Raw genomic sequence first — 26,820 nt, 5'->3', positions numbered from 1 at the left:
ATACAGTATGTATAGGGGATAAGACACAGTCAGTATATATATATATATATGGGAGATATAAATACGGTGTATATATATATATATATATATATATATATAGGGACATACAGTATGTATAGGGGATAAGATACAGTCAGTATATATATATATATATATATATATATATAGGGGAGATATAAATACAGTATATATATATATATAGGGACATACAGTATGTATAGGGGATAAGACACAGTCAGTATATATATATATATATATATATATATATATATATAGGGGAGATATAAATACAGTATATATATATAGGGACATACAGTATGTATAGGGGATAAGACACAGTCAGTATATATATATATAGGGGAGATATAAATACAGTATATATATATATATATATATATATATATATATATAGGGACATACAGCAGTGACATCCGGGTACTCACACAGGTGGGCGGGGATATCTGCAGCAGGAGTCGCTGTTGCTATGGTGACGGGAGGTTACCAGGGACGCGGTGCGCATGCTCAGTGCAGGATCTCATCTAGTCCGTGCGGGCAGATCCCGAACCATCCCGGGGGCTACACCGTGTCCGGGGTAGAGCGGAGGGGGCGTGTCCGAGGGAGAGCGGAGGGGGCGTGTCCGGGGGAGAGCGGAGGGGGCGTGTCTCCGCCGATACAGCTGAGTGGCCGGATCTGCATAGGCATAGTCGGGTGGGCGTGTCCCCGCAGGTACGGCTGAGGGGGCGTGTCTCTGGGGACTGCAGAGTGGGCTCTATAGGGAGGGGGCGTGTCTCACAGGGGAGGGGGCGTGTCTCCCCGTACAGCTGTGTGCCCTGATCTCTATAGGATTCCAGGGTGGGCGTGGCTATAGTTTAGGGCGTGTCTTAGTACATAGAGCGCACACAGTAACCATCACTGTGCACTAATCAGATAATAACAGTAACCAGATACAGTAATACTATTAGTACTGGGTGGCACAGTGGTTAGCATTGCTGCCTCACAGGGGCAGGCTGGGCGCCCTCTGGTGGGCTACCTTGGGCTGGGTCACCTGTAGATTGTAAGCTCTTGTGACTAAACACTCTCTGTGAAGTGCTGCGTAATATGTTGTCTCTATATCAACCAAGGTTAATACAATAATAATAAATATATGTAACGTTTGCTGTCTCTGTCCCCCCCGCAGCGCTCATGGCGTCCTCCCCCACCCTCTGGACGTGGTCTCCCGTGGCCCAGGACCAGCGCTTCGCCCGTGGGTATCACACGTGTACAGCGGTGCGGGGGAAGCTCTGCCTGTACGGTGGCGTTAGATCGGCGGACCCCAGAGCGCCTCCGCTGGGCGAGGTGGTGACCTTCGACCCCGAGCAGAAGACGACGGCGGCGTGCGGCGCTCGGCACGGTGCCTTCGGCAGGAGTCACCACGACGCCGCCCTGCTGGGGGAGCGGTGGCTGTGCGCGGTGGGGGGCTGGGACGGCTCGCGGAGGGTGTCGTCGGTCCTCGGCTGGGACGCGGAGACGGGAGAGTGGGCGCCGTGGGCGGAGGGTCGGCCCAGTAACGCCCCGGCGGGGCTCAGCAGTCACACGTGCACCAGGTTATCTGACCGGGAGCTGTGCGTGGTGGGCCGGGAAGGGGGACTGCGCACGCAGAGGCGATACGCCAGCGTCTACACCCTGCGGGTCAACGCCGGCTCCAAGACCTACTGGCAAGTACCACTGACGCCTACTAACTATCCTGCAGTTATATCTGTATATTATTGTATAGTTATTATATATATTTATCGCCTTTCTGATCACACGCTGCAAAATCGGCGGGATCATTACTAGGTATGAAGTCACACAATGGCCACTCTACTTACCAAACCCAAAGGTTATATCGCTGCCCCTCTCCAATATAACACTGAAAGGATTCCCCAGCTAGTCTGTGCCCTGGGCACCTGCCTCTGCTGCCCACCCCTCGTTAAACCCCTGCCATAAATAACACTGTATTATACTAACTGAAGGCTCTGTCTCCAGGTACAAGGAGGAGGAATCCCGCACGGCCTCTCGCTCGGGGCACTCGGCTGTCCTCCTGCAGAGCGACGCTAGACGCGGTCAGCAAGCCGGCTACAGCCTCTACGTCTTCGGAGGACGAGGGTCGGATACGGCGGACTGGGTCGGGCAGTGGACCAAAGACAAAATCCAGGTGGGCAGCTGATCTTAGTAACACACTTACACAGAGGGGGGGGGGGGGGGGGGAGCTGCGGCTCTCCACTTGCGGTGAAACTACAAGCCCCAGCATGCTTTGCCGGTAAATAGCCAGCCGACAGTTGGCAGGGCATGCTGGGACTTGTAGTTTCACAACACCTGGAGAGCAGCAGGTTGGCCAGGCCTGGTTTAGTCACTAACATTCCACAATAATACTACGTGCACGTTTCCCAATGGGAGTACTGTTACTGTTAGGTTGGGGAATGCTATGTGCTGCCTGAATCGTGATGCTGTGTTTTTGTATCTCAGGAGAACACAGACCCCAGCCCCCGGCTCACGGATCAGCTGTCCCGGCTTGTGGCCACGGAGAACGCCACGCGCGCCGCACCTAAGAGTCTGAAATCCCATTCCTGTTCCACGGTGGGTCCGTTCCTGGTGGTGTTCGGGGGGCAGGATCTCTGCAAGAGCCGAGACTCTGTCTGCAAGGACCTCTACGTCTGCGATACACGTCAGTGTTCCCATGTCTCAGCAGAATATACTGTTATCGGGTTTTCAGACAACTAATGCTTTGGGTGGTAGATGTAACTTGTACTTTACATTGCTTTATTTTTCTGGCTTCTGTGTTTTTCACCAAAGTCTTTATATCATCTTGACAAGGACGGGCCGACCTGCGGCTCTCCTGGTGTTGTGAAACTAAAATCCTCAGCATGCTTTGCAAGCAGATAACCAAACGATAACTGGCAGGGGCAACAAGCTGGGACTTGTAGTTTCACAACGCCAGGAGAGCCACAGATTGGCCAGTGCAGTTTTGTTTGCCACATGTCTTCTAAGCAAAAAATGGCTGCCTCCATTGAGTATAGGTAACGAGTAGTTTAACACCCTGTATAGATATCATCACAAGTTATATTTGCATTGCAGTTGGACTTATTTACATATGTAGCCCTTGTACGACTCAGTGCTTCCTTAACCAGCAGTTGGTGTTATTAGACGTACGTTTAATGGCCAACTTAAATAATAATAAAAAAAATCGCTTTAAATTACCTTAGAGGACCAGTCACTTCCAGTCCACTATACATAGTACCTCCCTCTGCTCTCCGTATAGAAATGCTGAATATAGGCTGCAAAGATGGACTCCTGCTCGCTCGCGGCGGCTTCCTGCTAGGCCCTGGCTCTTTCGAAGCGCGCGGCAGCGAGCAGGGGTCCATGTTTGCTCCCCAAGGCCCTCTGTAAAAGGGACATGATCTGACATTAGAAGATATATATTATACTTTCTGCCAATTCGTTTATCAATCCCGCTTCTAAGGGTTGTCCTCCAGTAATGAGACCTTCCCTGTGTTACAGGTTCCTCCCCAATATGCTGGTTCCAGTTCCCTGGTTCGGACCCTCTGCAGAAGAGATTCGCCCACCGGACCTGTCTGCTGAACGACCGCCTCTACTTGGTGGGAGGATTTGGTGCCGACGGAAAGACACCGCGGCCCGATATCTGTGTGCTGGACGTTCTGTAGATAGGTCCCATCCGCTATCCCCACAATCTCACCCAGATCTGATTATATATATATTATATATTTGCATGCCTACAGTTCATGTGTCAATCACTTATTTATACAATACTACTACAATCTTGGCTTTCAATGACTGGGGGCGGCCGTGAGGTCATCTGTAACCTGAATGTGCCATATATGAGACAATGCCAATTAAAATGTTTTAATTGAAGTTTAGTGTTAAATAAACAGATAAGAGGTACTAAAGAGCTGTCTTTATCATCTATTATTACTCACTGGGCCAATTACAGGTTTATAACTTGTGATATGCAGGATAATTTCACAGATATATGGCAGTGTTCCCTGAGCAACTTCCTGTGTACACAGAACTCTTCTGAAATCTATAGAATAGACAGTGAAATAAAGGGCTGATTAGTTGCTAAGATTACACCGTGCGCTGGTCGTGGTGGATTGTGAATTAACCTCGTGAATTACGACTGTGACCAGTACAACAAACATAACTTTATTTAACAGGAAAAAAAAACCAACGACACAAGTAACCCAAACCCCACATTCACGGTGACCCTCCCCCGCCCATCTACGTCATGTGTGGTGTCGAAGACCGCCCGTTGTGACCAGCAGTGACCCGGCTTCGGAGTCCCCCCGTGTTAGAGCGTGTGCGACGGACGTCCGGGCTGATCAGGACACCAGGACCCCCGCAGAGCCCGTCTTGGAGCCATCTCCGCTCTCCTTGGGAGCGTTCTTCTGCTCGTCCTCCCCCATCAGGCGGATGTTGTGTTTCTCCCGGAAGTCGTTCAGCTCCCGCCCTTTGTCTCGCAGCTGCGTCCCCAACGACTGGATGATCTTATTAATCTGCAGCGAGAGGACACATCGTTATAGTCGCCTGGTGGACCTTATATACAGCTGGCTAGCCGCAGGGAACTACAAGTCTAAGCATACCCTACTAACAGTTATCTGGCCTGCTGAGACTTCTGGTTCCCCTGCAGCTGGAGTTGCACCGGTTGCCTAACTCTACATAAGCTGTACAGTGCTACTGGACGTTATAAGCATTTAAATCAGTGTGTCACGTGTGTTGGTTAAGCGTGTAACACTGGAGTCACCTGTTCCTTGTTGTTCTCTAGAGCCGGAAGCACTTCCTTCACGGTCCGCTCCACCAGGATCCCCCCCACCATGCGGTAACACTTGCGGCTGGGATCCACGTCTTTCAGAGTCTCGATGACCAACCTGCGGAGGGGAGGAGACCGCCATCACTAAGCCCACATATTACACTGCCGCCCTCATACCACTTTTACACTTAACCCTCCAACCCTTATACATCACGGGAAACATCCTGGTTACTGTAGCGATATATAAATCAATTTTATATAGGATCTAATGAGAAAATGTTAACTCAGATTGCCGGGACGCTGTAAATGAACCTATAACACTATAGACAGACATTACACACGTGTTGCATGTATATTCATTATACTCACGTGTGTTCGTTTAGCTCCATCTCAAGCTCCGCTTCCTTGGAGGCCAGACTCCTCTGTTCCTGTCTGAGGCGATTAAACCCAGCCACCACCTGCAGGGGGTAAGAACAGGTGGATGTATAGTGAGGTCTCACAATCCCAGCATGCACTGCTTCTCGTCCGGCGAGCTATCTGGGCTTAACATCCAGAATGTATGGGCTTAACTCAATAATTTTATCACTAAATCCTGTTTCAGCAGCTATTTAGAAATATAAGACACCTATCTGGATAAGTGGTTTGCACATTTACATTTTCCATGAATACATGACCACTGGGTGGCGCTATTACTGGGTTATCAAACTTTTAAATGAAAAACCAGGACACCCATTCTACTGAACATTTACTCATAAAATCCCCCCTACACTTCCCTTTAGGTCCTGAATAGGTCCCGTTCATTTAGGAGCGTCTAACCAGCAATACTCATCTTCCCACAATTTAAAGATCTTGCACTGAAAATTGGGGCTGTCATTCGCTTTATTCCAAGGCAGTGACATGTGGGACACGGGGGATCGTGTTCTACATTGTAGACAATTAGATGGGTAAATAAATCTAGATTTACAGGGTGTCTATGGAAGCAGCAAAACCCCAACTCTAACAGAAATCCTCAGTGACCCTCTGTTTCCCTGTGACGTGGGGATATAGGATACAGGGGCTATAATAATATCAGATAATGTATCCAGTGCTGTACAATATAATGTATATGGGCAGTCACCATAGAGCGGTCCCTAAACAGGTGACTTCTTATAACCGTAATCATTTCTAGTAGAGGATCACTTATAATACACACCTCTACCTCTGACATCACGGTGGGCTCGATATAAGCTCTGACATCACCACATTGCTCAGTGGTTAATTGTATGTTCTCCCAGTGTTAGTGTGGATTTCCTCCCGGTGCTCCAGTTTCCTCCCACACTCCAAAAACATACTGGTAAGTTAATTGTCTGCTATTAAATTGACCCTAGTCAGTCTGTGTGTATATTAGGGAATTTAGACTAAGCCCCAATGGGGCAGGGACTGATGTGAGTGAGATCTCTGTACAGCGCTGCGGCATTAGTGGCGCTATATAAATAAATGGTGATGATGGTGTTTATATGGATATTACTTACAGGAGTTGCCCACACGATAGAATATATAAAGAGACATAATAATAGGCTCTACAGAGACACATGATGTAATATTAGGATGATATAAGGGAGAATGGGATATATAATATAATATATAATAGGATGATATAATATATAATAGTATATAAGGATACACAGTAGATAGATAGATAGATATTAGAATGGTATAGAAATAGGATGATATAGTATATAAGGGTACACAGGAGATGGATATAATAGGTTATAATATAATGTATAATAATAGAACATAAGGGTACACAGGAGATAGATAGATAGATAGATATATATTAGGATGTATATAAGGTTACACAGTAGATAGATAGATATTAGGATGGTATAGAAATAGGATGATATAGTATATAAGGGTACACAGGAGATGGATATAATAGGTTATAATATAATGTATAATAATAGAACATAAGGGTACACAGGAGATATAGATAGATAGATATATATTAGGATGTATATAAGGTTACACAGTACATATAATAATCTATAACAACAGGACACGGACCTGCTCCGCCGCTATCTGCTTCTCCACCTGGGACGCCATCTTGTTACTCAGCCTCCCTCCAGCACCGGAAGCCGCCTCCTGACTTCCGCCTGCGCTCCCGCCGCCATCTTGAGTGAGGGCAGGGCCCCGGATGTCGGGCGTCTGGCGGCGGTTGGGGAGCGCGGTCTGCGCCGTCACTGGGCACGGGTGAGTGACGTCACTGGATGGGGGGGCTGTGTGACCCTGAGAGGGGAGGGGCCTGGGAGTGTCTATATTACTGTGGAACTACAAGTCCCAGTGTGGGCTGGTGGTGCTTGCTGGGACCTGTAGTCCACCAGCTGCTGGAGAGACCCAGTCTGCCTCTGACATAGGATGAGGGAAGTCTAGTGGTGGGTGCAGTACCTGTCCCTGGCCTGTAGGGGGAGCTGCTGTCCATGTGGGGTGATATGGGGGCTATCACTAATATATATATATATATATGTGTCATTACTGCCCCTGACTAGCAGAGCACCTTATATAGCTGCTGTCTGCTCCTAGTTCTGGGGACTGTGTCTGTAAAGGGTCTGGGGGTGGGGTGAGGGGGTGACTTCCATTGTACGTCACCGCAATAGGCCTTGTGCAATTAGTGTGACATGTTAAAATAAGATATATAACGTGATTGGCACATCAATTCCATGACACATGCAAAATACATAGGTTGCATGACCGCCAGTTCCACTGGTGTTACATGTCTGTAGATTATATTGTGCAAACACACCTCATGCGAGTTAAGTTTCAGTCCAGTAATGCATGGGGGGGGGGGGGAGGTTCCACTTTTAATGACCCTTTCTATACACCATTATATTTGGGGTTCTCCTGCCCTCATCCCCACAGTTAGGGTTATTCAGCAAGGAGCCGATACTTCCAGCCCATGGGGATGGTAAAAACTCTCTGGGGTAGATTTACTATACTGCGGGTTTGAAAAGGTGGAGATGTTGCCTATAGCAACCAATCAGATTCTAGCTGTCATTTATTTATTGCATTCTACAAAATGACAGCTAGAATCTGATTGGTTGCTATAGGCAACATCTCCACCTTTTCAAACCCGCAGTTTAGTAAATATACCCCCGTGTGTCCCAGAGGAGGGTGATTCACTGCTGCTTCCTTATTGGACATGCACCCGCTAATATATATCTTCATGTTTAGGAACAAAACACAGTAATAAAACAAGACTGTGTAAGAGAGCCCTGCTCACAAGCTTGCAGACTATAGGAGTGTGATACATGGGGATAAGTGCACATATTGCTGTAGCCAGATTGCAATGGCAGACGGTGCTTAGTAGACAGTTTGGGGTATACATACTGCAACCTCGTACCCTGGTATCGATTACAGTAACATGCCTACTTGCAATGTATATTATATTTGTCTAATGTAAATATTAAGGGCTATATATATATATATATATATATATATATATATATAAATACATTTCTTGTTACAGGAGTTCATCTAGTTCTATCATGCTTGTGGCGTTCACCATTTAGTGCAGTTGCCATTGTGTCTCTTCTCTTCCCCATAACCCCTTGTTCTCCTGTTAGTCTTATTGAATAGCCACAATACAATAGCTTGGGGGCATGGTCCAGTGGCAGGAGGTGTGTGTGACATCATTGAGTGCAGGGTATGACATCATCAGGGGTGTGGTCGGGCAAGAAAAAGACTGAAATTAAGAGTTTGCTCTTAAGTCATGTGACACTAATGTCATGTGATCATTCAGAGCCAATAAGATGAGAGCTGGCAGTCTTCTTACAGTATGATGATGTCACAGAATGTTTCTCAGGCGCACACTGAGCATGCTCCTGCCAGTACGTGGGCTGGTCGCTATTAATACTCATGAATATGCTGCCCACAAGATGGCGGACTCCATGTAAGACATGTAATAATATGAATATAGAAGGAATTATACAGATGTGGCACACAGTAGTTCTTTATGTGTAACTGATGGGACATGTCAACCTTCTTGTACGTTTTAAGGATTAGGAACATGTCCGCCCTCCCGGATCCCCCCAAGCCTCTGATCGCGGTCTGTCAGATGACGTCTACGTCCGATAAGGAGAAGAATGTGTCCACGTGCTCGCGGCTTATCCGGGAAGCCGCCTCTCGAAGCGCCTGCATGGTCTTCCTGCCGGAGGCCTTCGATTACATCGGGGGCAGCACAGAGGAGACGCTCAGCCTGGCAGAGACCATAGAAGGGGACCTTATACAACGTTACAGTGGCCTCGCCCGGTACATCATTAGTGGTATATTTATCTCACTTTCCAATACTGCGTATTTGAAAAAAAAATACTTTTTGTAGCCTGAAAAATCTATTTTTTATTAGGAATCTGGAAGAAGAATCTGATTTGGTTTTTTTAAAACTTGAATTTCTTCTCTCGTCTCAGGGAATGTGGGGTTTGGCTGTCTTTGGGGGGCTTTCACGAGAAGGGAGCCAACTGGGACCAGGATCGGAGAATATCGAACTCCCACGTGATTCTAGACCATACAGGTAGACCCGGAGATACAGAAACGGCAGTACCTATCGTTTAACCTTAATATCCCCTACAGATTGTTATCAGTCTGCAGAATACAAGCACAAGCTGATCAATTTCATGTCTAGACCCATAAATCCCACATTGCAGCTATTCACTCCTTCACAAATATAAGCATCTCTGCCTGATTATATAACAACACGGCTGAGGAACACAGAAGGAAGCTGGGATGATAAACGAAATATCAGTTTTCTGCTGGAGAACGGTTATGGCTTCTGATTCTTTTGTTTTTCTGGTTTGTTTATTTTATGTGGTGCAGGACGTATCGTATCTGTCTATCGTAAAACCCACCTATTTGATGTGGACCTACAGAGTGGCGTGTCCCTGAAGGAGAGCGGTTTTACCATCCCTGGAGCCGAGATCGTACCACCTGTCAGCACCCCGGGGGGGAAGGTATGGAAAGGTTCTAGCTTTTTTTTAGAAACTAAGACAGTCTGGGTAGCTTGTGGCTAGTGTCGGCTTGTACTGGGCTCGGTCAGACTAGCCAGCTCTACACTACCTGTTACTCCTCTTCTGTGTCGTAGGTCGGCCTCGCGGTTTGCTACGACCTTCGTTTTCCAGAAATGTCGTTGGCTTTATCCCGGGAAGGAGCAGAAATTCTCACCTACCCCTCGGCTTTTACCGTCACCACTGGCCTGGCCCACTGGGAGGTCAGTCTAGAGAGAAACTAGATATGGGGTCTATAAAATGGATCGCACTCCCGACACTGAAAGTGGCCTCTCTGTCTTCCAGGTGCTCCTTAGATCCCGCGCCATAGAGAACCAATGCTACGTGGTAGCGGCGGCGCAGACCGGCATCCACAACCAGCGGAGGTCGTCGTACGGCCACGCCATGGTGGTAGACCCCTGGGGCGTGGTCGTAGCGCAGTGCCAGGATGGGGTGGGCCTGTGCTATGCCGAGATCAACCTGCCCTATCTACACCGCGTGCGGCAGGAGATGCCAGTTCAGCGTCACCGGAGGGGCGATCTGTATGGCACGGTCACCAGAAAGACACCAGGATGACACGCATGAAAAGATGTCGGCAACAGACACATAACGGCCTTAGGGAAGACAGTGAATTGATTCTGTCCATGGGCACGTTACGATCAATATATCAATCATTTTGCAGAGACCGGCTAGTAAACCAGGTCAATTATGGTGCAGAGGAATGTAAAATAAGAAGTTATATGTAACCAGCATGAGATTATTACCGTACAACTATAAATTCATTAGAAAATAAATAGAGTTTCTGCTTATTTATGTGTCTATTTTGTCTGTTCTGTATGGGACTAGTTTTCTGTATGGAGAATTTGCATCGACAATGTGTGCGTGCAGATATATGTATATAGGGAATGACAAATTACAAGCTCGTGGTCAACACAATAAACAAAAAGTAAGGGTTAAGTTCTAACGCCCGGGCACACCCCCTTAGCGCTCTTCTTTTTGATCAGAACGATTACTCCTGCCCAGTTGTCTCAGCTGTGGCGTCCTGTGCTCCGGCTAACAAGCTGCGTCTCCGTGATCTGGCGTAGCCAAATTCAGCTTGTTGGTGGCTTCTAGGCCCTGGTGACAAAGCTTTGGAAGTAAGCTTGGTGGGATATCTAGAAATTAGACCTCCCAGCCCAGACTAAGTGGCACCAAAGATGTGGGGGTCTGAGTGCCCTGGATGCACATGTACAGGGGCAGGCCAGAATGCCCTGGCTAACCGTCGTGGACATACTAAGAGGGGTCAGTTCCAGGTGTTGGTGATGGAGCCTGGTGGTGGCAGTAGTTGTCCTATGTGGACTCCTCACCAGGGTGCATTTGATACTAGTAGTCTGATAGTGACTGGCTTGGCCAACTGGTGCCAATAGAAGTAGCTAATGATGACTAGTTGCTGAAAACCAGTGAAACCTCAAAAAGGTTTAATCGGGCCGGCAGTGGTGGAATAAACCCATGAGGCTGTCTGAAGACCACAGCTTTGGGGGAGCAGAGTTACTCAAGAGAGGAGGAACTGCAGCATAGAGGAACGCACAGGACGTCCACAGACAGTAGGATATCCAAGACCAGGGTCTGGGATCAGCGCCAGGAGAAAGGAGTTGGGCCTCTCCCTACAGCAGAGTTTTGGATATGCAAGGACCTTTCCGGGGCTTATCGCTTCCTTGCAACAGGTCTTCCCCCATGCCAGAAGTAGAACCTCTGGCTCTGTTAACACCTAAGAAAACAGTTGGTGGTATTAGGAGCTGGTGCTGATGTTACACAGACAAGGAGCAACGACCTGGTGCCCTGACCTGCAGGACCCAGTGAGCAGGTACCAACCGATGTAGCACCGCTGGGCTACCTACAGTTTGCCAATTTTCCAAGACAGTGTTAGGGAAAGTAACGGTCACCTATGGATGTTTAGATGACCTGCGAAGAGGGACTGGGTGGAATTCAGGCATGTACGGTGGAGGCTTACTGGGCTATGATGAACCTGAGGGTGCACTGTCCCGAAAACACCAGATGATGGCCAATGCCAGTCTGGGAGCATAGCACACTCCTGGCAGCCCAATAGATTACGGCAAGAAATACCCATGGGAGAGGGTGACTTGTGTAGGAAAGAGACTGCCACAGAGCATATGGAGACATCACCTGCTGGTCCAAATGAGACCTCTGTGGGTAAAAAACTGAAATACCCCAAGTCCTCAATTATTGTGCAATCCTTGCTGATGTATCGCAGGATTGCACAGCAAAATACTCTGTGTCAAAGAGACGAGAGGGAAGTTCCCTTGGCTAGGGGAGTCAGGAACGTGGCAGTCATGCGCCATCAGACGTGGGAAATGATCTTGCGCAAGGTACGCGGAGGAAGTTTGTTGTAGGCTATAGTCTTCAGAAAGATTAGCACTAGCTTCAGCCAACCCCAAGGCCACAAGCTGTTAGACCAGCCATATTGCCCAGCTAGATCCATACCTGTTGAGAGATAATATCTTGTTGGATTGTGCAAGATGCTCGTCATTTATACAGAGCCAATTCCAGGGGCGAATGTTGTAGAACGCAGATTTGACAGCAAAGAGCTCGGACTGACAGACCTTGAGAATCCCGAGGTGACAGACTCCCCCCCTCCAATATAATGTCAGAGCTAGAAGAAAATGGGGGGCCACTGGAGGAAGCGAAGGTTCGGGTAAGCTCACTTCTCTGATCCAACACTCAAAAGCCATGCATGGAGGTGGGGATTGTGACCGTACACGAGGGGTTAATGTGCAGAGTAGCCAAAATGTTAGAGGGGAAAAGCCATTCTGGTGGGTCCACAGCGTGATAAGTTGCAATTATTATCAGACCCCAGAGGAGGACGGAGCATCAAAGTGCATGATAAAGAATTTTCCGGGTCCACTGTTGAATGATTTCGGAACCTTATTTAACTGATGGGACGCTAGGCGGCAGTATGAGCGTCCCACCTCTCATGGGCACCTGAACTGGCAAGGCTCAGGTCCGTGCTCGTAGTCACCAACACTCAAGGCCATTAAACGGGATTATAGTGATATAGAGCTGGATCCGTTGGGGAACTGGTCAATATCCTTTTAGCTGTGTTTTATAGATAAAACTGGACAATAGCTTTTTATCCTATGGCTAGACCTCGTTCCTCCTAAAATACAGTCAGCTATTTTATCATCACTGCTGTGAATTCGTATTTGCTAACAAACGCAGCGATTCTGGATGCAGAGACTACAGGGATGTATAAGGAATTGTGTGCACGTCTCCACCCACAGGTCCCTAAATAATGATTAAATACCTCATTATTGGGTTTGTGAGATATGTTGATACATTTTGTTCCATGAAAGCTATTGCTGAGGGTAATCTTATGAAACTTAATCTGTAAAGACAATAGTGAGATACTATACGAGTTCATGTGGTTATTCTCAGGAGATTAATCGCCTAAAGGGAAATAAAAAAATGATCTAAAACCTTCCTGTGATCTCTGTTGTAATGAGTATCTCCCGCTCGTTCCCATAAACCCTTATTCACCCGAACCTCATGTGAGGCACTGACAAAGAGATTAAAAATCACTTGTACGAATGACACCAAACAGGGCACTTGTTGTCACACTATTGGCAGCAAGAAACCAGTCTCCTCGGACATCACCGGAGTTCCAATCGGTTTGGAGGGTTACAAGATATCATTGTCCTCTTTACACTAACTTTCCCTCATACTTGTACACATTTCTCTCTTCAGGCAGATCCATTTCAGGCCATAGAATTAATTTCTCTAAACCAGAGCCCATTCCCCTCCACCCTAGGACATCCAAGGGGCCAATTATAATTCATCAAGATAAAATACCTAGGGGTATAGTTTACACACAGATAGGACACTCTCTACAAAGAGAATTTCCACTACATCATCAAGTCCACCAAATCGGACTGATTCAGGTGGGCAAGATGGATCCTATTCTAGTTGGGTCGAATCGGGGTACTGAAAACCTGCTGCCAACACTGCTCTACCTATTCCAAAACCTTGCCAGTCCAGATGCCCAGATCTACACTGTCTCAGGGCATTAGTGTTTGATCCAGTTCACGTGGAAGACCAGAATCGAAAATCTGAGAAGCACAATTTACAATTGGAGGCGGGGGAGCGGAGCCTACCCGAGGAAAGTCAACTACCTCTAAACTACTCTTCACTCCAGTTGTCGGAGGTCCGACCAGGAGCCCTTACATGCTGTAATCAATTATTCATGTCCGACCTGGAATCTTGTAGTCCTCACTTTAAAACCACCTCACTTTCATCACCTCTTACCCCGTTAAGGAACTTAGATACCCCCCTTGGACAGCCCTCAACACGCCACTTCTGCTTCTTGATGTCCTGCAACAAAGGTTTGACTTCCAGAAGGGGAGTCCCTATTAATATCTCCAAGTAAAACGTTTTGTTAACTCACTCAAGAACTGAAACCACCAGGCCTCTCGTTGGTGGTACATTGTCCAGACTAGGCAAGAAAAGTCCCATTTCCCTTCCTCACAATGCTGGAGCATTAGAGTATGGGGGACCTGTCATAAAAATACCCACATTCTGGCAAATAAAAAGCCAACAACAAATCTGATGTCTATGGTACATACACAACAGATCTTCTCCAACTTACCCCTTATGCAGACTCTTGGAACTACTTCCATGGTATCTCAGCTAAAATTGATATTAGCCTTTTTATTTTCTCCAGTGGATATATTTTTACATTATAATCTTCAATTAAAACAAACACAAAAGGTCTCATATCTCTACTGTACTGGGAACTCGGGGTCCCTGACATGGACGGGCGAGACTCTCATGATTGGGCCTGGGAGGAAGACCCCTAGATAACGAGGACTGGGAAGAAATAAGAGCTAACACAGCCTCTAGCTCAATCTGTGCAAAACTGAAAGCCAACGCATATAAAGTTCTTTATCGATGGTACTTGGTCCCAACCAAACTGAAAAAAAATCTTCCCGGACTCGTCCAGCATATGCAGGACGGAAGGATCCTTCCTCCATATTTGGTGGCAATGTCCCAAACTTGCCCCATTCTGGATGGAACTGCGGAACTTTGCATCACAACTACTGCAAATAGACAACCTCTACTCTCCAAGGTTTTCCCTTCTCCCTAGAGATTCCATCCGCCACCAAACATCAAATGCAGATGTTCCGTCACATGGTTTCTGCTGTCCTGTGCTAAATAGCCACCGATTGGACACAGCCCCTCACGCCAACACTGCAGACAAATATCGACAGAATATGGTGCACGTATAAAAAGGAATATATGACGTGTATCATCCGCAACACCTATAAATCATTTACTAAAGTGTGGGCACCGTGGATCTCTCTCACTTCCAAATTCCTTTCCACTCTTTTCTATGACTTCTTTCTTTGTACTTCCTCCTTTATCTCTTTATACAATTGTGTCAATATCTGCACCTTTTATCTTTTCTAAAGGACGCTATTTGTTTTATTACCGGTATATTCATATACTGTTTGTTGCACACTGCGTCATTGATATGTACTATGGACCTTTGCAAAAAATTAAATCTTTAAAAAAACAATCGAGGCCCTTTGCAGATACCTCTAGGATATTTTCGGAAGAACACAGGATCCACTGGTCGGAGATCCACATTTCGTGACCGTTTATTTGGAGTCAAACTTACCACTTGCTTAGAGCAATTAACTGCAACTTCCCCCCAAGAAAAGTTAGAGAGGAACACAGGTACCTGAATAAATTGCGACACCCGGCTTTGTGATCGAGCCAATATCGGTTCTTTAAATCAGGGAGAAGATAAAAGAAAAACGACTGCAAGCTTTAAGAACAAAATCTTTTTTTACTTTTCCGAAGCAGCCAAGAGGGCAAATGAAAATGATGATAAGAGAATTAACACTGACAAAAGACGTACGACTGAGGTCAGACAACATCACATACAGGAACATTCTGTCCAAAATAAAGTCCTCTCTGTAAAATGCGCCATCGATAGGTCAACGTTTATTAAACATAACGTACAATCAGATCTTCTCCGCTTCCTGCTTTAAATTATTAATAGGCGGGTCCTAGAGACGCCGCGCAGTCATCATAACGATTGCCAAATTGACATTTATAAGTGCCCAAAGTTGCAAAGGATGCTGGGAAAGGGGACGGTACGTGATTATTTACCCCCCCCCCCCCCCCCCGTTTCGAGTCAGGTAAACACTTTGTAGAACATTTAAAGTCACGACTTAAAGCCAGAGGCAGACACTGATCATGTAAACTTGTTTTTCTCATAAAAACAAAAAGAAAAACATTTATTTTATTTATTTTTAGCACTGAAAAGCGATCTACAGCCTGTAATTCAACGAGGGAAAAGTGGTCATGTGTGGCCATATTGCAGTCACTGAAACACCTACAGGAGACGAGAGATTTTAAACATATAAAATAGTATTGTCGACACAGGTCCAAGGAGAGGTAACGGACGTTACTTGTCACAGCAGAATTAAATACGATTATGGTCACAGATTAAGGCAAGGCTGCTTTTGCCACTTATGACACTGGAAAAACAAACAAAAACAAAAAACCTCAACCCTTTAAAAATATCGGGAATATCCGGCAGCCACACATGATCTTTCCTCTCGCAAGTCCCACAGGCCGAGATTTTTTTTTTTTTTATAAAAAAAAAAAAAAAAAAAAAAAAAGTTGGGACATCCAAGTGCTGCTTTTAAAACACAAAAACCGTGTGGGGGGGAGGGGATACAAAACGCTACACAGAGAACTAAATGCTGTTTGGGGCCACGTCATGTGACCTGTAAGGAGAGGGGGAGATTTTAAGAAATATTTAAGTACCAGGAAAAACGTAAAAACAAACAAAAAAAAATAATTGTGTCAATCATTACTCAGATGCTGGAAGTCCTACACACTTAGTCCGTTACGGAAAACGGTCGGGAGAGATTGCGTCATTTTTATATATATATACACACACACACAAACATATATACATATATACATAATATATATCTATATATGTACATATATATACTTGTTAGGATACAGGCGCATATTAACAGCTTGCATGGCCGGTCTACTCCTCGACAAACAGGCTCAAAAAAGCAACACAGTGCTTACCATATATATATATATATAGATCTATATATTTCTTTTTTCCCCCCCATACTTGAATTATATATCAAAAAAAAAAAAAAAAATCAAAAAAAAAAAATGTACTGAAAACGTAATCGGGCGCAGGGAGAGTCCACGGGTCACGTTTGCTAAACTGCACCAAGTCTTACACGACGGAGAGCTTAGCGAACGCAACCGAAAGGGTTTCTGTTGGGAGGGGGGGGATGGGCGAGAAGGGTCACAGCGCAGTTTGCAACATTAAGTTTCGAAGCAGTTTCTGACGCCCGATTTCATAGTCTTCCTCGTCCACGTTGACCAGTAGCTTGATGGCCTCGTGGCCCACCGCCTGCTTTAGAGAGTCTGTGATGAAAACGCCTTTGAGGGCTTCCAGCAAGGAGCCGTTGATGTAGTCGCGCCAAAAGGCGTCGAGATAAGTGAGCTCGGAGAACTTGATGTCGCAGATTATGGAGCCAAGGTCCCTGGATTTTAAGATGGTGTTGGCCTGGTTGAAACGTTCAAACTGTCTCTCTAAAGGGTCCTGCTTGTTGGAGAAGACGTTTCCTTGAAGGGCCGTCTCGTGCTGGCAGTACTCTGCTCGTACCCGCAGGCGGATATCTGAGGGAGACAAAGAGGACGGAGTGACATGGATGCAAATATCTTTCCTCGCTCTCTTAATCGCTGTGTGCAACCCCCCACCAACCAATCACAAGGTGCCGTGGCATCATCGGGACGTTACCGGCAAAGTCCTGAAACTATCCTGCATTAACCCCTCAGTCTCGGAACATGTTTGTGAATCTGGGTGACCACGTCCGATAAACTTGTTGCTCACGTTCATAAATATACATATATTATTTTTATTATTATTCATTTTTATTTATAGGGCGCCACTAGGTATCCGTAGCGCCGTACAGGGACAGACAAACACGATACAGGGCGAGACAGCGCGGTACAGTTAACAAAAAAGCACAGTAACTCGGAAGCTCAAAGTACAGCTAGACAGCAGGTGAGAGCCGCCCCTAGCGGGTTAGATAGAGGGGTAGAAGGGGAGAAGGACATCACGGAAGAGACAAGGAGCTGGAGAGCAGAGTTAAGGTGGTGGAGAACAGGAGGAGATGAGGTCCTGCTCGAAGGAGCGTACAATCTAAGGGGAGGGTAGGACGGACAGAGACGCAAAGGTAGGAGGAGGAAAGGGGGAGAACGGAGGCAGAGATGGAGAGGGGGGAGAGGAGAATGACGAGGAGGGAGGTAGGTAGGTGGGAGACTGGAAGGAGGTCAGTTAGGTGGGGGGCTGGAAGGCTTTAAGGAAAAGGTGGGTTTTTAAGGCCCGTTTGAAGCTGGACAAGTTGGGGGATTTACTGATGGAGCGGGGGAGCTGGTTCCAGTGGAGGGGGGCAGCGCGGGAGAAGTCTTGGATGAGAGCATGGGAGGAGGTATAAAGCTCCAAAAGCAAAACAGTGTTCGACATCGCGTTCTAGAACCGACTGCAAACTACTGACTTCTGTTATCAGCCGCGTACAGAACAGTTAGGTAACCAGATGCTCTCCAGCTTTTGGGGAACCACAAGTCCAAGCATGCACAGACTTTGTTCGACTAGAGGAGGGGAGCAGCTTGCTGTCTAACTGATCTATACAATGCTGACTTGTCCCCGTTTGTTTTCCGTTCTGCTTGGGATTAGAAAGCCCAGTGTACGCTGGATTGTGGTTGGGAGTTTGTGTATTTTATGCAAGTAAACTTTACCGACTTAGGGGTATTTATATCTGATAAACATCTGGGTTCATTCAGACCTCTCCGAGCTGTAGGGTTCAGGGTAAGGAATGAATATAGAAACTATCACCATGGTCCTTGAACCAGACCTCGATATACACCACTTGTTAAAATATAGCCCAGGACTGACTGCGTGCTTGTAACAAACCATCTGGGTCTACCGAGAATTAAACCGCTTTGGTTCCTCTCACACCAACAACTCACCACATGTCTGCTTTTCCTTGGGGTCCGGCGTGATGGATTTCCTCCTCTTCCTCTGACTGCTGAGGGGTGGTCGCCCCCGGCCGGGCCTTTTCGTGCAGATCTGGGCTCCAGGGGGGGAAGTGCAGACCACGGGATGGTGGGGTGAAGCTAGCAGCGGACATGGGGGGGGGGGGGGTAAAAAGAGAAAATGTAATGACCCGCGTGTACAACCAACCGAACTACACAACACCAGATACGATCGCGCCTCTTACCAGCCGTGTGCGGGTGCTCTACGCCGGACTCCGCCGCGATGTGTGTCCGCGGCGTTACGTAGTGGATGGAGGTCTCTTCGAGGTATTTGTCTACAAGATCCGGGCACACTGCAAACAGAGGAGAGTAATGTGATTCGAGTGGTCTCTGTGGATGTCTGGGAACAGACAATGGTGGGGAAGGCTTGTAGAAACATTATCTAATGTATATGGTTGAAGCCCAGCCATTATTAAGCAATGAAAAAACAAACAAAAATTAACTGTCCCGAACTATTGGCTATAGAATATTTCTGTTCCGAGACTTTGGGTCTGTGTGTGTGTACTTGTGGTACAGATATTAAATTGAGACAGTCACTTGTGTACCTCAATAAACTGTATATGCGACTCATTTAGAGCTTACAATCTAAATTCCCCCGCCACACGCACTGTGGTCCTTGTTTTTGGACCGTGGGGATTAAACCGAAGCACAGGGAGGTAACCCACGCCGATACGGAGAGGACATACCATCTCCGCACCTGGTGGGAACTGAACAGTGAACCCAGCGCTGTGAGGAAGCAATGCTAACCACTGTGCTGCCTGTATAAATCGCAATCCCTATTCCAGTGCTCAAGTGAGCAGTAAAAATGAAGAGAGGGGATTCACAGACAGGTATCCACCATCCGTCTCGCAGCATGAACTCACCGGCCCTCCTCCGTTTCAGCGTTACGTAAGGAAGCAGGTCGTGCCGGGTAATGATCCGCAACAACTGCAGAACTTGGCGAAAGTTGGACTCGTCACAGCGGCCCTGCCTCTCCAGGGCCAGCAGGAAGTCCCGGCCGCTGCGGATCATCCCCCTCTCGTAGTCGTCTATAACGTCCACAAACAGAAAGGACAGGACGCGCACGTCCCGGTGGGTCAGGTGCGTCCCCACGATGTCAAACATTCGGTGCAAGCTGTACAGGCCGTGCTCTTTGTCCCACATCTCCTCCGGCCAGGCCTGCTCCCGGCTCCGCTTCAGGTGGGCCATCTCCGGGGCGCCAAGGGAGGGGTGCAGTCCTCCTTCGTTCCACCCGCCTCCGACACAAGGAAATACCGACTCGTCTCTAGAGGGGGGGGGGAGAGGAGAATAATTAGAGGATGGTGTCGCCAACACCCAACAGATCATCAACGGTAAAGCAAAGACAAGAATTTATCTGGGGGTAACGGTCTGGCATTGAACACCTTGAATAATGACAGAATGCAACGGACTTGTGGTCAGGAGCGGACCCTTTTCATTGTCTCATAAGACAAGATCCCAGACACACACAAGATGTCCATTATATGGCTGAGAAACACTCAGTATTGGCAAAACACTAGTGAATAGCTGCCACTATATCAAGCCTATGGGGAGCGTGCAAATATCTACTAAAAGCCAACTGCAAACAAGACTCAAGATGTTCCCTATCTGCTCTACTCAAACTGCCCTCATACGATGGTCAATGCAGCCACCAGCTCCTCCAAACTGAGCTTCTCAATACGTTTTATTCAGCATTCAGCTGTCAAAACTACCATATCCAGCAGGGGGCACACCACCATCCGTGCAGTAACACTGAGAGCTTATGGGACTATCTATATCAGTGGTTGGCTAACCTGTGACACTTCAGGTGTTTGTGAAACTACAAGTCCCAGCATACCGTTCCAGCAATAAGCTGTTATATATTGGCAAAGCATGCTGGGACTTGTAGTTTCACAACACCTGGAGTGTCACAGGTTAGCCAACACTGATCTATATGAACGTTCAGATACCCAGACAGGACAGATATCCTTTATGATGTATTTATTCTATCAATCGGGTCACGCTTCAAAGTCTGAACATACAGGAAGCCCAAAAATAAATAAATTATATATATATATATATATATATATATATATATATATATATATATATATATATATATATATATATATACACACACACATACACACACATATACATATAGAGCTATATAGAGAAAAATCTAGAAAACTTTAAACGAACTCTCTCAACCCAATTCATTATTGTTTAGGTGGCCCAATTTCTCCGTCAGATACATCCTACTAATCCTATATACAGCTACAGGTATTGCTGACCATTATTTCATCTAAAAGTCACATTACCAGCTATGCAAAGTCATATTTGGTAAATACACATTCACCTACAATAATGGAACAATTGAGGGGAAACATTATTTAATCTGCGCCCTGTTTCTTTGAATATACACATTGGGTGACAGTGTGTGTGGACATTATGCTTAATTAAAATCAGCCACAGACTTCAATGATAAGGACAAGTTGAATGTGTGAGATTTAATTCGTATAAATGTGCATTTGACCCCATAGTCTCCACATGGGGGTAATTCAATTAACCACAAAGTGCCTCCATTCCCCTCCTCACATCATATCACTGCCCCTGTCACATGCAGCTCTGTCCTCACTAACACATCACTCATCTCCTGATATACTCTGTGCTGCTGGGGGACCCTGCTCCTTCCACTATATAACTCTCAGTCTGTGGCTTCCTGCTGCCTCCATTCCCCTCCTCGCATCATGTCACTGCCCCTGTCACATGCAGCTCTGTCCTCACTAACACATCACTCATCTCCTGATATACTCTGTGCTGCTGTGAGACCCTGCTCCTTCCACTATATAACTCTCAGTCTGTGGCTTCCTGCTGCCTCCATTCCCCTCCTCACATCATGTCACTGCCCCTGTCACATGCAGCTCTGTCCTCACTAACACATCACTCATCTCCTGATATACTCTGTGCTGCTGTGAGACCCTGCTCCTTCCACTATATAACTCTCAGTCTGTGGCTTCCTGCTGCCTCCATTCCCCTCCTCACATCATGTCACTGCCCCTGTCACATGCAGCTCTGTCCTCACTAACACATCACTAATCTCCTGATATACTCTGTGCTGCTGGGGGATCCTGCTCCTTCCACTATATAACTCATTCTGTGGCTTCCTGCTGCCTCCATTCTCCTCTCCACATCATGTCACTGCCCCTGTCACATGCAGCTCTGTCCTCACTAACACATCACTCATCTCCTGATATACTCTGTGCTGCTGGGGACCCTGCTCCTTCCACTATATAACTCTCAGTCTGTGGCTTCCTGCTGCCTCCATTCCCCTCCTCACATCATGTCACTGCCCCTGTCCTCAGTAATATTATCACATTAGTGGACAGGTCACCGCCTCCCACAATATCAGTACACACATATCCTGAAATAATCTGTGCTGCTGTGAACATTTAAACAACGACTGGCTGCAGGCTTTATTATTCATCGGACAAAAAAATAATTCAAAATACGTTCAGACCCTAGTGAAACACCTAAACAACACTTGCACAAAGCATCCTTTATCCCTTGGACTTGATGCAGTGGAAGCAGACATTTTGTGGGCGGAGCCAATATCCATAAGAATGAAGCACCACTCGTGCCACATGAAAATTGGTTATAAATGGCCTCGGAGACTAAAATTATCAGTTATATTATCAATAAACTGATATATAGATGTCACTTCACACCCCCCAATACAAACTATAAAACAGACCTCAACGGGATGTAACAATGGTCAAAAAGCTGCAATAAAACATGGCATGTCAGTTAGCATTCTGTTGTAATATCACAGGCAAATCTCCTGCAGAAATCCAACATCCTGGAGTCTGGACAAAGCATGTGTTACCTAGGAGACTGCAAGCCAAGTACTCAAACTCTTTACACTGCTCCAGAGGATGCCGGACACCGACCACTGTGATACACAAGCACCAGCCAACGGCCAACACAACAGGGACATCTTGTTGTCCTCATTTCAATACAGTCTAAAACGTTGGTGGAGTTTTGTTCTTTAGGGGCTAAACTTGCAAATCGTGGTGGGGTATTTGGCCAATATAAGGACTATCGTACGTATAACCAGACTCCAGTACTGTACTGCAATGGTAAGATTAATATAGATATATCTACGTATTTAATACAGGTTATAGCCCTCACCTCTGGGGACATAGAGTGGGGCAGATAGTAAAGGCAGTAAAAGAAGAGATATAGAAACATTACCACTGAGATAGGGGCAGGCTACAAATATATATATATATAAAACGGAAAGTGGGGTTATATGAACCAGGAGGGGATAAGGCTGGCGCAGAGGGCAGGTAGCAGTACTTGGGGGCAAATATAATGAATAGGATAGAAATCGGAGGTGGTGTCTTGGATGAGGAAGGTGGAGGTAAATGGGGGCATTTAGGGGGGGTGTGTCTGGATGAAGGGAACAGCAGGGGGGGTAATATGGAGTGCGGTCAGGAGGGGTGTGATTAGGGGGTGCTTGGGAGCAGTTAAGGGTGTGGGGGGAGAATTTGAGAAGGGGCAGCAGGAGGGGAGTAAGGATGGGGGGGGGGGGGGTAGCAGGCCCAATTAGGACAGTGTTGGGGATAATCAGGGTAAATAGGAGGGTATGATGGGGTAACTGGCACCAGGAGGGGAATCTGGGAGCAGCTAGGTGGGGGTCAGGAGGGCAGGGGTGGGATAATCAGGGGCAGTGTACACAGAGGGTATAATGGGGTAACTGGCACCAGGAGGGGTATTTGGGTGCTGCCAGGAGGGGGTCAGGAGGGCAGGGGTGGGATAATCAGGGGCAGTGTACACAGAGGGTATGATGGGGTAACTGGCACCAGGAGGGGTATTTGGGTGCTGCCAGGAGGGGGTCAGGAGGGCAGGGGTGGGATAATCAGGGGCAGTGTACACAGAGGGTATAATGGGGTAACTGGCACCAGGAGGGGTATTTGGGTGCTGCCAGGAGGGGGTCAGGAGGGCAGGGGTGGGATAATCAGGGGCAGTGTACACAGAGGGTATGATGGGGTAACTGGCACCAGGAGGGGAATCTGGGAGCAGCTAGGTGGGGGTCAGGAGGGCAGGGGGTGGGGGGTATAATCAGGGGCAGTAGAGCAGGGCACACAGGGGGTATGATGGGGTAACTGGCACCAGGAGGGGTATCTGGGTGGGGGTTAGGAGGGCAGGGGGTATAATCAGGGGCAGTAGAGCAGGGCACACAGAGGGTATGATGGGGTAACTGACACCAGGTGGGGTATTTGGGTGCAGCTAGGAGGGGGTCAGGAGGGCAGGGGGATGGGGGGGGGCAGTGGTGGGATAATGATGGGCAGTGGGGCAGGGTACACAGAGGGTATGATGGGGTAACAGCCACCAGGAGGGGTATTGGGTGGGGGGGGGGGGGCAGGGGGGGGTGGGGCAGTAAGGCAGGGTACACAGGGGGTATGATGGGGTGATGGGGGGCAGGGCACACAGGGGGTATGATGGGGTATCTGGGTGGGGGGGGCAGGGCACACAGGGGGTATGATGGGGTAACAGCCACCAGGAGGGGTATCTGGGTGGGGGTCAGGAGGGCAGGGTGATGGGGGGGCAGGGTACACAGGGGGTATGATGGGGTAACAGCCACCAGGAGGGGTATCTGGGTGGGGGTCAGGAGGGCAGGGTGATGGGGGGGCAGGGCACACAGGGGGTATGATGGGGTAACAGCCACCAGGAGGGGTATCTGGGTGGGGGTCAGGAGGGCAGGGTGATGGGGGGGCAGGGTACACAGGGGGTATGATGGGGTAACAGCCACCAGGAGGGGTATCTGGGTGGGGGTCAGGAGGGCAGGGTGATGGGGGGGCAGGGTACACAGGGGGTATGATGGGGTAACAGCCACCAGGAGGGGTATCTGGGTGGGGGTCAGGAGGGCAGGGGGATGGGGGGCAGGGTACACAGGGGGTATGATGGGGTAACAGCCACCAGGAGGGGTATCTGGGTGGGGGTCAGGAGGGCAGGGTGATGGGGGGGCAGGGTACACAGGGGGTATGATGGGGTAACAGCCACCAGGAGGGGTATCTGGGTGGGGGTCAGGAGGGCAGGGGGATGGGGGGCAGGGTACACAGGGGTATGATGGGGTAACAGCCACCAGGAGGGGTATCTGGGTGGGGGTCAGGAGGGCAGGGTGATGGGGGGGCAGGGTACACAGGGGGTATGATGGGGTAACAGCCACCAGGAGGGGTATCTGGGTGGGGGTCAGGAGGGCAGGGGGATGGGGGGCAGGGCACACAGGGGTATGATGGGGTAACAGCCACCAGGAGGGGTATCTGGGTGGGGGTCAGGAGGGCAGGGGGTGGCAGTGGGGCAGGGGGATGGGGGGGCAGGGCACACAGGGGGTATGATGGGGTAACAGCCACCAGGAGGGGTATACTAGGACCAGGCCCAGAGAGGGGCACACACAGCCCCTGGGAGGGGGCACTAGGCCCAGACATGGCTGCCTCTTACCCCCAGCCGGCCGCAGCTGCTGTCACACTGACCGTCTCCCCCTCTCTGTGCTCTCAGGACGGAGCAGCCATTACGGATCCGTCAGCTTCTCTATCAGCAGCTCAGGGAGACGGGAACATCCGGGCACCGCTGCCGGGGTGGAGGGGCAGACCCGTTGGAGAAGGAGGCGGAGCCCGTGCGCTGATTGGTCCTCCCCGCTCGCCGTAGCTCGGCTTCACCCTCATTGGAAACAATGGCTGGGCGGCCATCTTTACTGCGGGCGACGTCCCGTCCCGCTCTAAGGGGCGTGTGCGCGGCTTCACCGCCATCCGTTATCATGGGAGCGGCGGCCATATTGGAAGTGGGTAACCTGGCACCTGAGAATAGCGGGGGGGGGGGGGGTAAATAAGGGCAGTGATTCATATAAGCATAGGTGACATCTGTCTCTAATGTCCAGATCCTGTCATAGGTTTAAAGGTTTGTTCTTGGGATTTATTTATTTTTGTCCCTAAAAATGACCCTATTTTTTTTCCCATAAAATGTCTAATTTTCTGCATGTTTTATAGGATTCTTACCATTTATTTTTGATTATTATTATTATTAATAATAAAATAATTATATTTATAATTTCATATTTATATTGTAGGAATATGTAAAATTCAATGAAACACATTAGAATCATGTTACACAGCGCTGTACAGAGGATTTGTAATTATTCACATCGGTCCCTGCCCCATTGGAGCTCACAATTTAAATTCCCTACCACACACTACAGTCCATTTTTGCCACCAGGCAATTAACCGACCAGTATGAACTCAGAGAAAGCGCATGCAAACACGGGAACGACATACAATTGCCACACAGATAAGGCCCTGCTCGTAATCAAAGTAGTGACCCCAGCGCTGTGGGGCTGCAATGCTAACCACCGTGCTACCATGCGCTTGGAGACACAGGCTTAGGCGGGAGGTGTCCCTGGACATTATATATATATATATATTAGGGTAAGCTGATTTGTTAGTAATAAAATACGGCATTTTAGCAAATTATTGTGACTGCACGTACTAATCTGACGTTGCAGGATCCTCACCCTGGGACTGTCCCCCTAAATCTGGTCGGCGTGGCAGAAGGGCACCACGATTAACCGGGTACAGATCTGGGCGTGGTTTGGGTGTGCCATAAGAGGGGCTTATTTCTGTCTTGATTTTGCATGTTGAACTGTTTGGTGATACCTCTATGGACATCCCACGGTTTGTGGATAAAATTGCAGGGTCACTCAGCCCAGAGCCCCTTACTCCACTAACACAGCGTTTTGGTGATCAAATACGATCCACCATTGTAGCTCATGAGGTATCATCCAGAATAATCAATCTGGTTGGGTTTGATGGACAATGTGATTGATGAACTCTAGATATCTGACCAATCTGATCA

The 26,820-nt window shown here is 47.9% G+C and overlaps 4 protein-coding genes across 6 annotated transcripts; 2 read left to right on the top strand and 2 right to left on the bottom strand.

The window, feature by feature from the left end:
- Positions 1-643: 643 nt before the first annotated feature.
- On the top strand, positions 644-3,923 carry KLHDC9 (kelch domain containing 9). 2 transcript variants are annotated; one of them, XM_075193239.1, is made up of 5 exons: positions 644-726; positions 1,178-1,694; positions 2,005-2,173; positions 2,485-2,683; positions 3,517-3,923. In XM_075193239.1, the coding sequence occupies exons 2-5, from the start codon at positions 1,183-1,185 to the stop codon at positions 3,678-3,680; spliced, it is 1,044 nt and encodes a 347-aa protein (XP_075049340.1). In that variant the 5' UTR covers positions 644-726; positions 1,178-1,182; the 3' UTR covers positions 3,681-3,923. The 2 variants fall into 2 exon arrangements, with proteins under 2 accessions (XP_075049340.1, XP_075049339.1); XM_075193238.1 differs by lacking the exon at positions 644-726 and having other exon boundaries at positions 806-1,694.
- A 240-nt stretch (positions 3,924-4,163) lies between these two features.
- PFDN2 (prefoldin subunit 2) lies at positions 4,164-6,933 on the bottom strand. Its single transcript, XM_075193242.1, has 4 exons — positions 6,827-6,933; positions 5,153-5,241; positions 4,778-4,901; positions 4,164-4,529 (listed from the first exon to the last, which is right to left on the bottom strand). Exons 1-4 carry the CDS (start codon positions 6,863-6,865, stop codon positions 4,356-4,358), a joined length of 426 nt encoding a protein of 141 aa, XP_075049343.1. The 5' UTR covers positions 6,866-6,933; the 3' UTR covers positions 4,164-4,355.
- NIT1 (nitrilase 1) lies at positions 6,827-10,604 on the top strand. Of its 2 annotated transcripts, none has more exons than XM_075193240.1 (6): positions 6,827-7,012; positions 8,816-9,067; positions 9,223-9,326; positions 9,629-9,762; positions 9,894-10,019; positions 10,102-10,604. In XM_075193240.1, exons 1-6 carry the CDS (start codon positions 6,957-6,959, stop codon positions 10,369-10,371), a joined length of 942 nt encoding a protein of 313 aa, XP_075049341.1. In that variant the 5' UTR covers positions 6,827-6,956; the 3' UTR covers positions 10,372-10,604. The 2 variants fall into 2 exon arrangements, with proteins under 2 accessions (XP_075049341.1, XP_075049342.1); XM_075193241.1 differs by lacking the exon at positions 6,827-7,012 and adding an exon at positions 7,088-7,194.
- A 5,013-nt stretch (positions 10,605-15,617) lies between these two features.
- On the bottom strand, positions 15,618-25,583 carry DEDD (death effector domain containing). Its single transcript, XM_075193624.1, has 5 exons — positions 25,414-25,583; positions 19,797-20,197; positions 19,119-19,226; positions 18,868-19,014; positions 15,618-17,514 (listed from the first exon to the last, which is right to left on the bottom strand). Exons 2-5 carry the CDS (start codon positions 20,119-20,121, stop codon positions 17,138-17,140), a joined length of 957 nt encoding a protein of 318 aa, XP_075049725.1. The 5' UTR covers positions 20,122-20,197; positions 25,414-25,583; the 3' UTR covers positions 15,618-17,137.
- Positions 25,584-26,820: the final 1,237 nt, after the last annotated feature.

The sequence above is a fragment of the Mixophyes fleayi genome, chromosome 12 (assembly GCF_038048845.1).
Source record: "Mixophyes fleayi isolate aMixFle1 chromosome 12, aMixFle1.hap1, whole genome shotgun sequence".
NCBI lineage: Eukaryota > Metazoa > Chordata > Amphibia > Anura > Limnodynastidae > Mixophyes > Mixophyes fleayi.
Note: the sequence above shows the minus strand (reverse complement) of the source record. Positions and strands in the feature narration are given on the sequence as shown.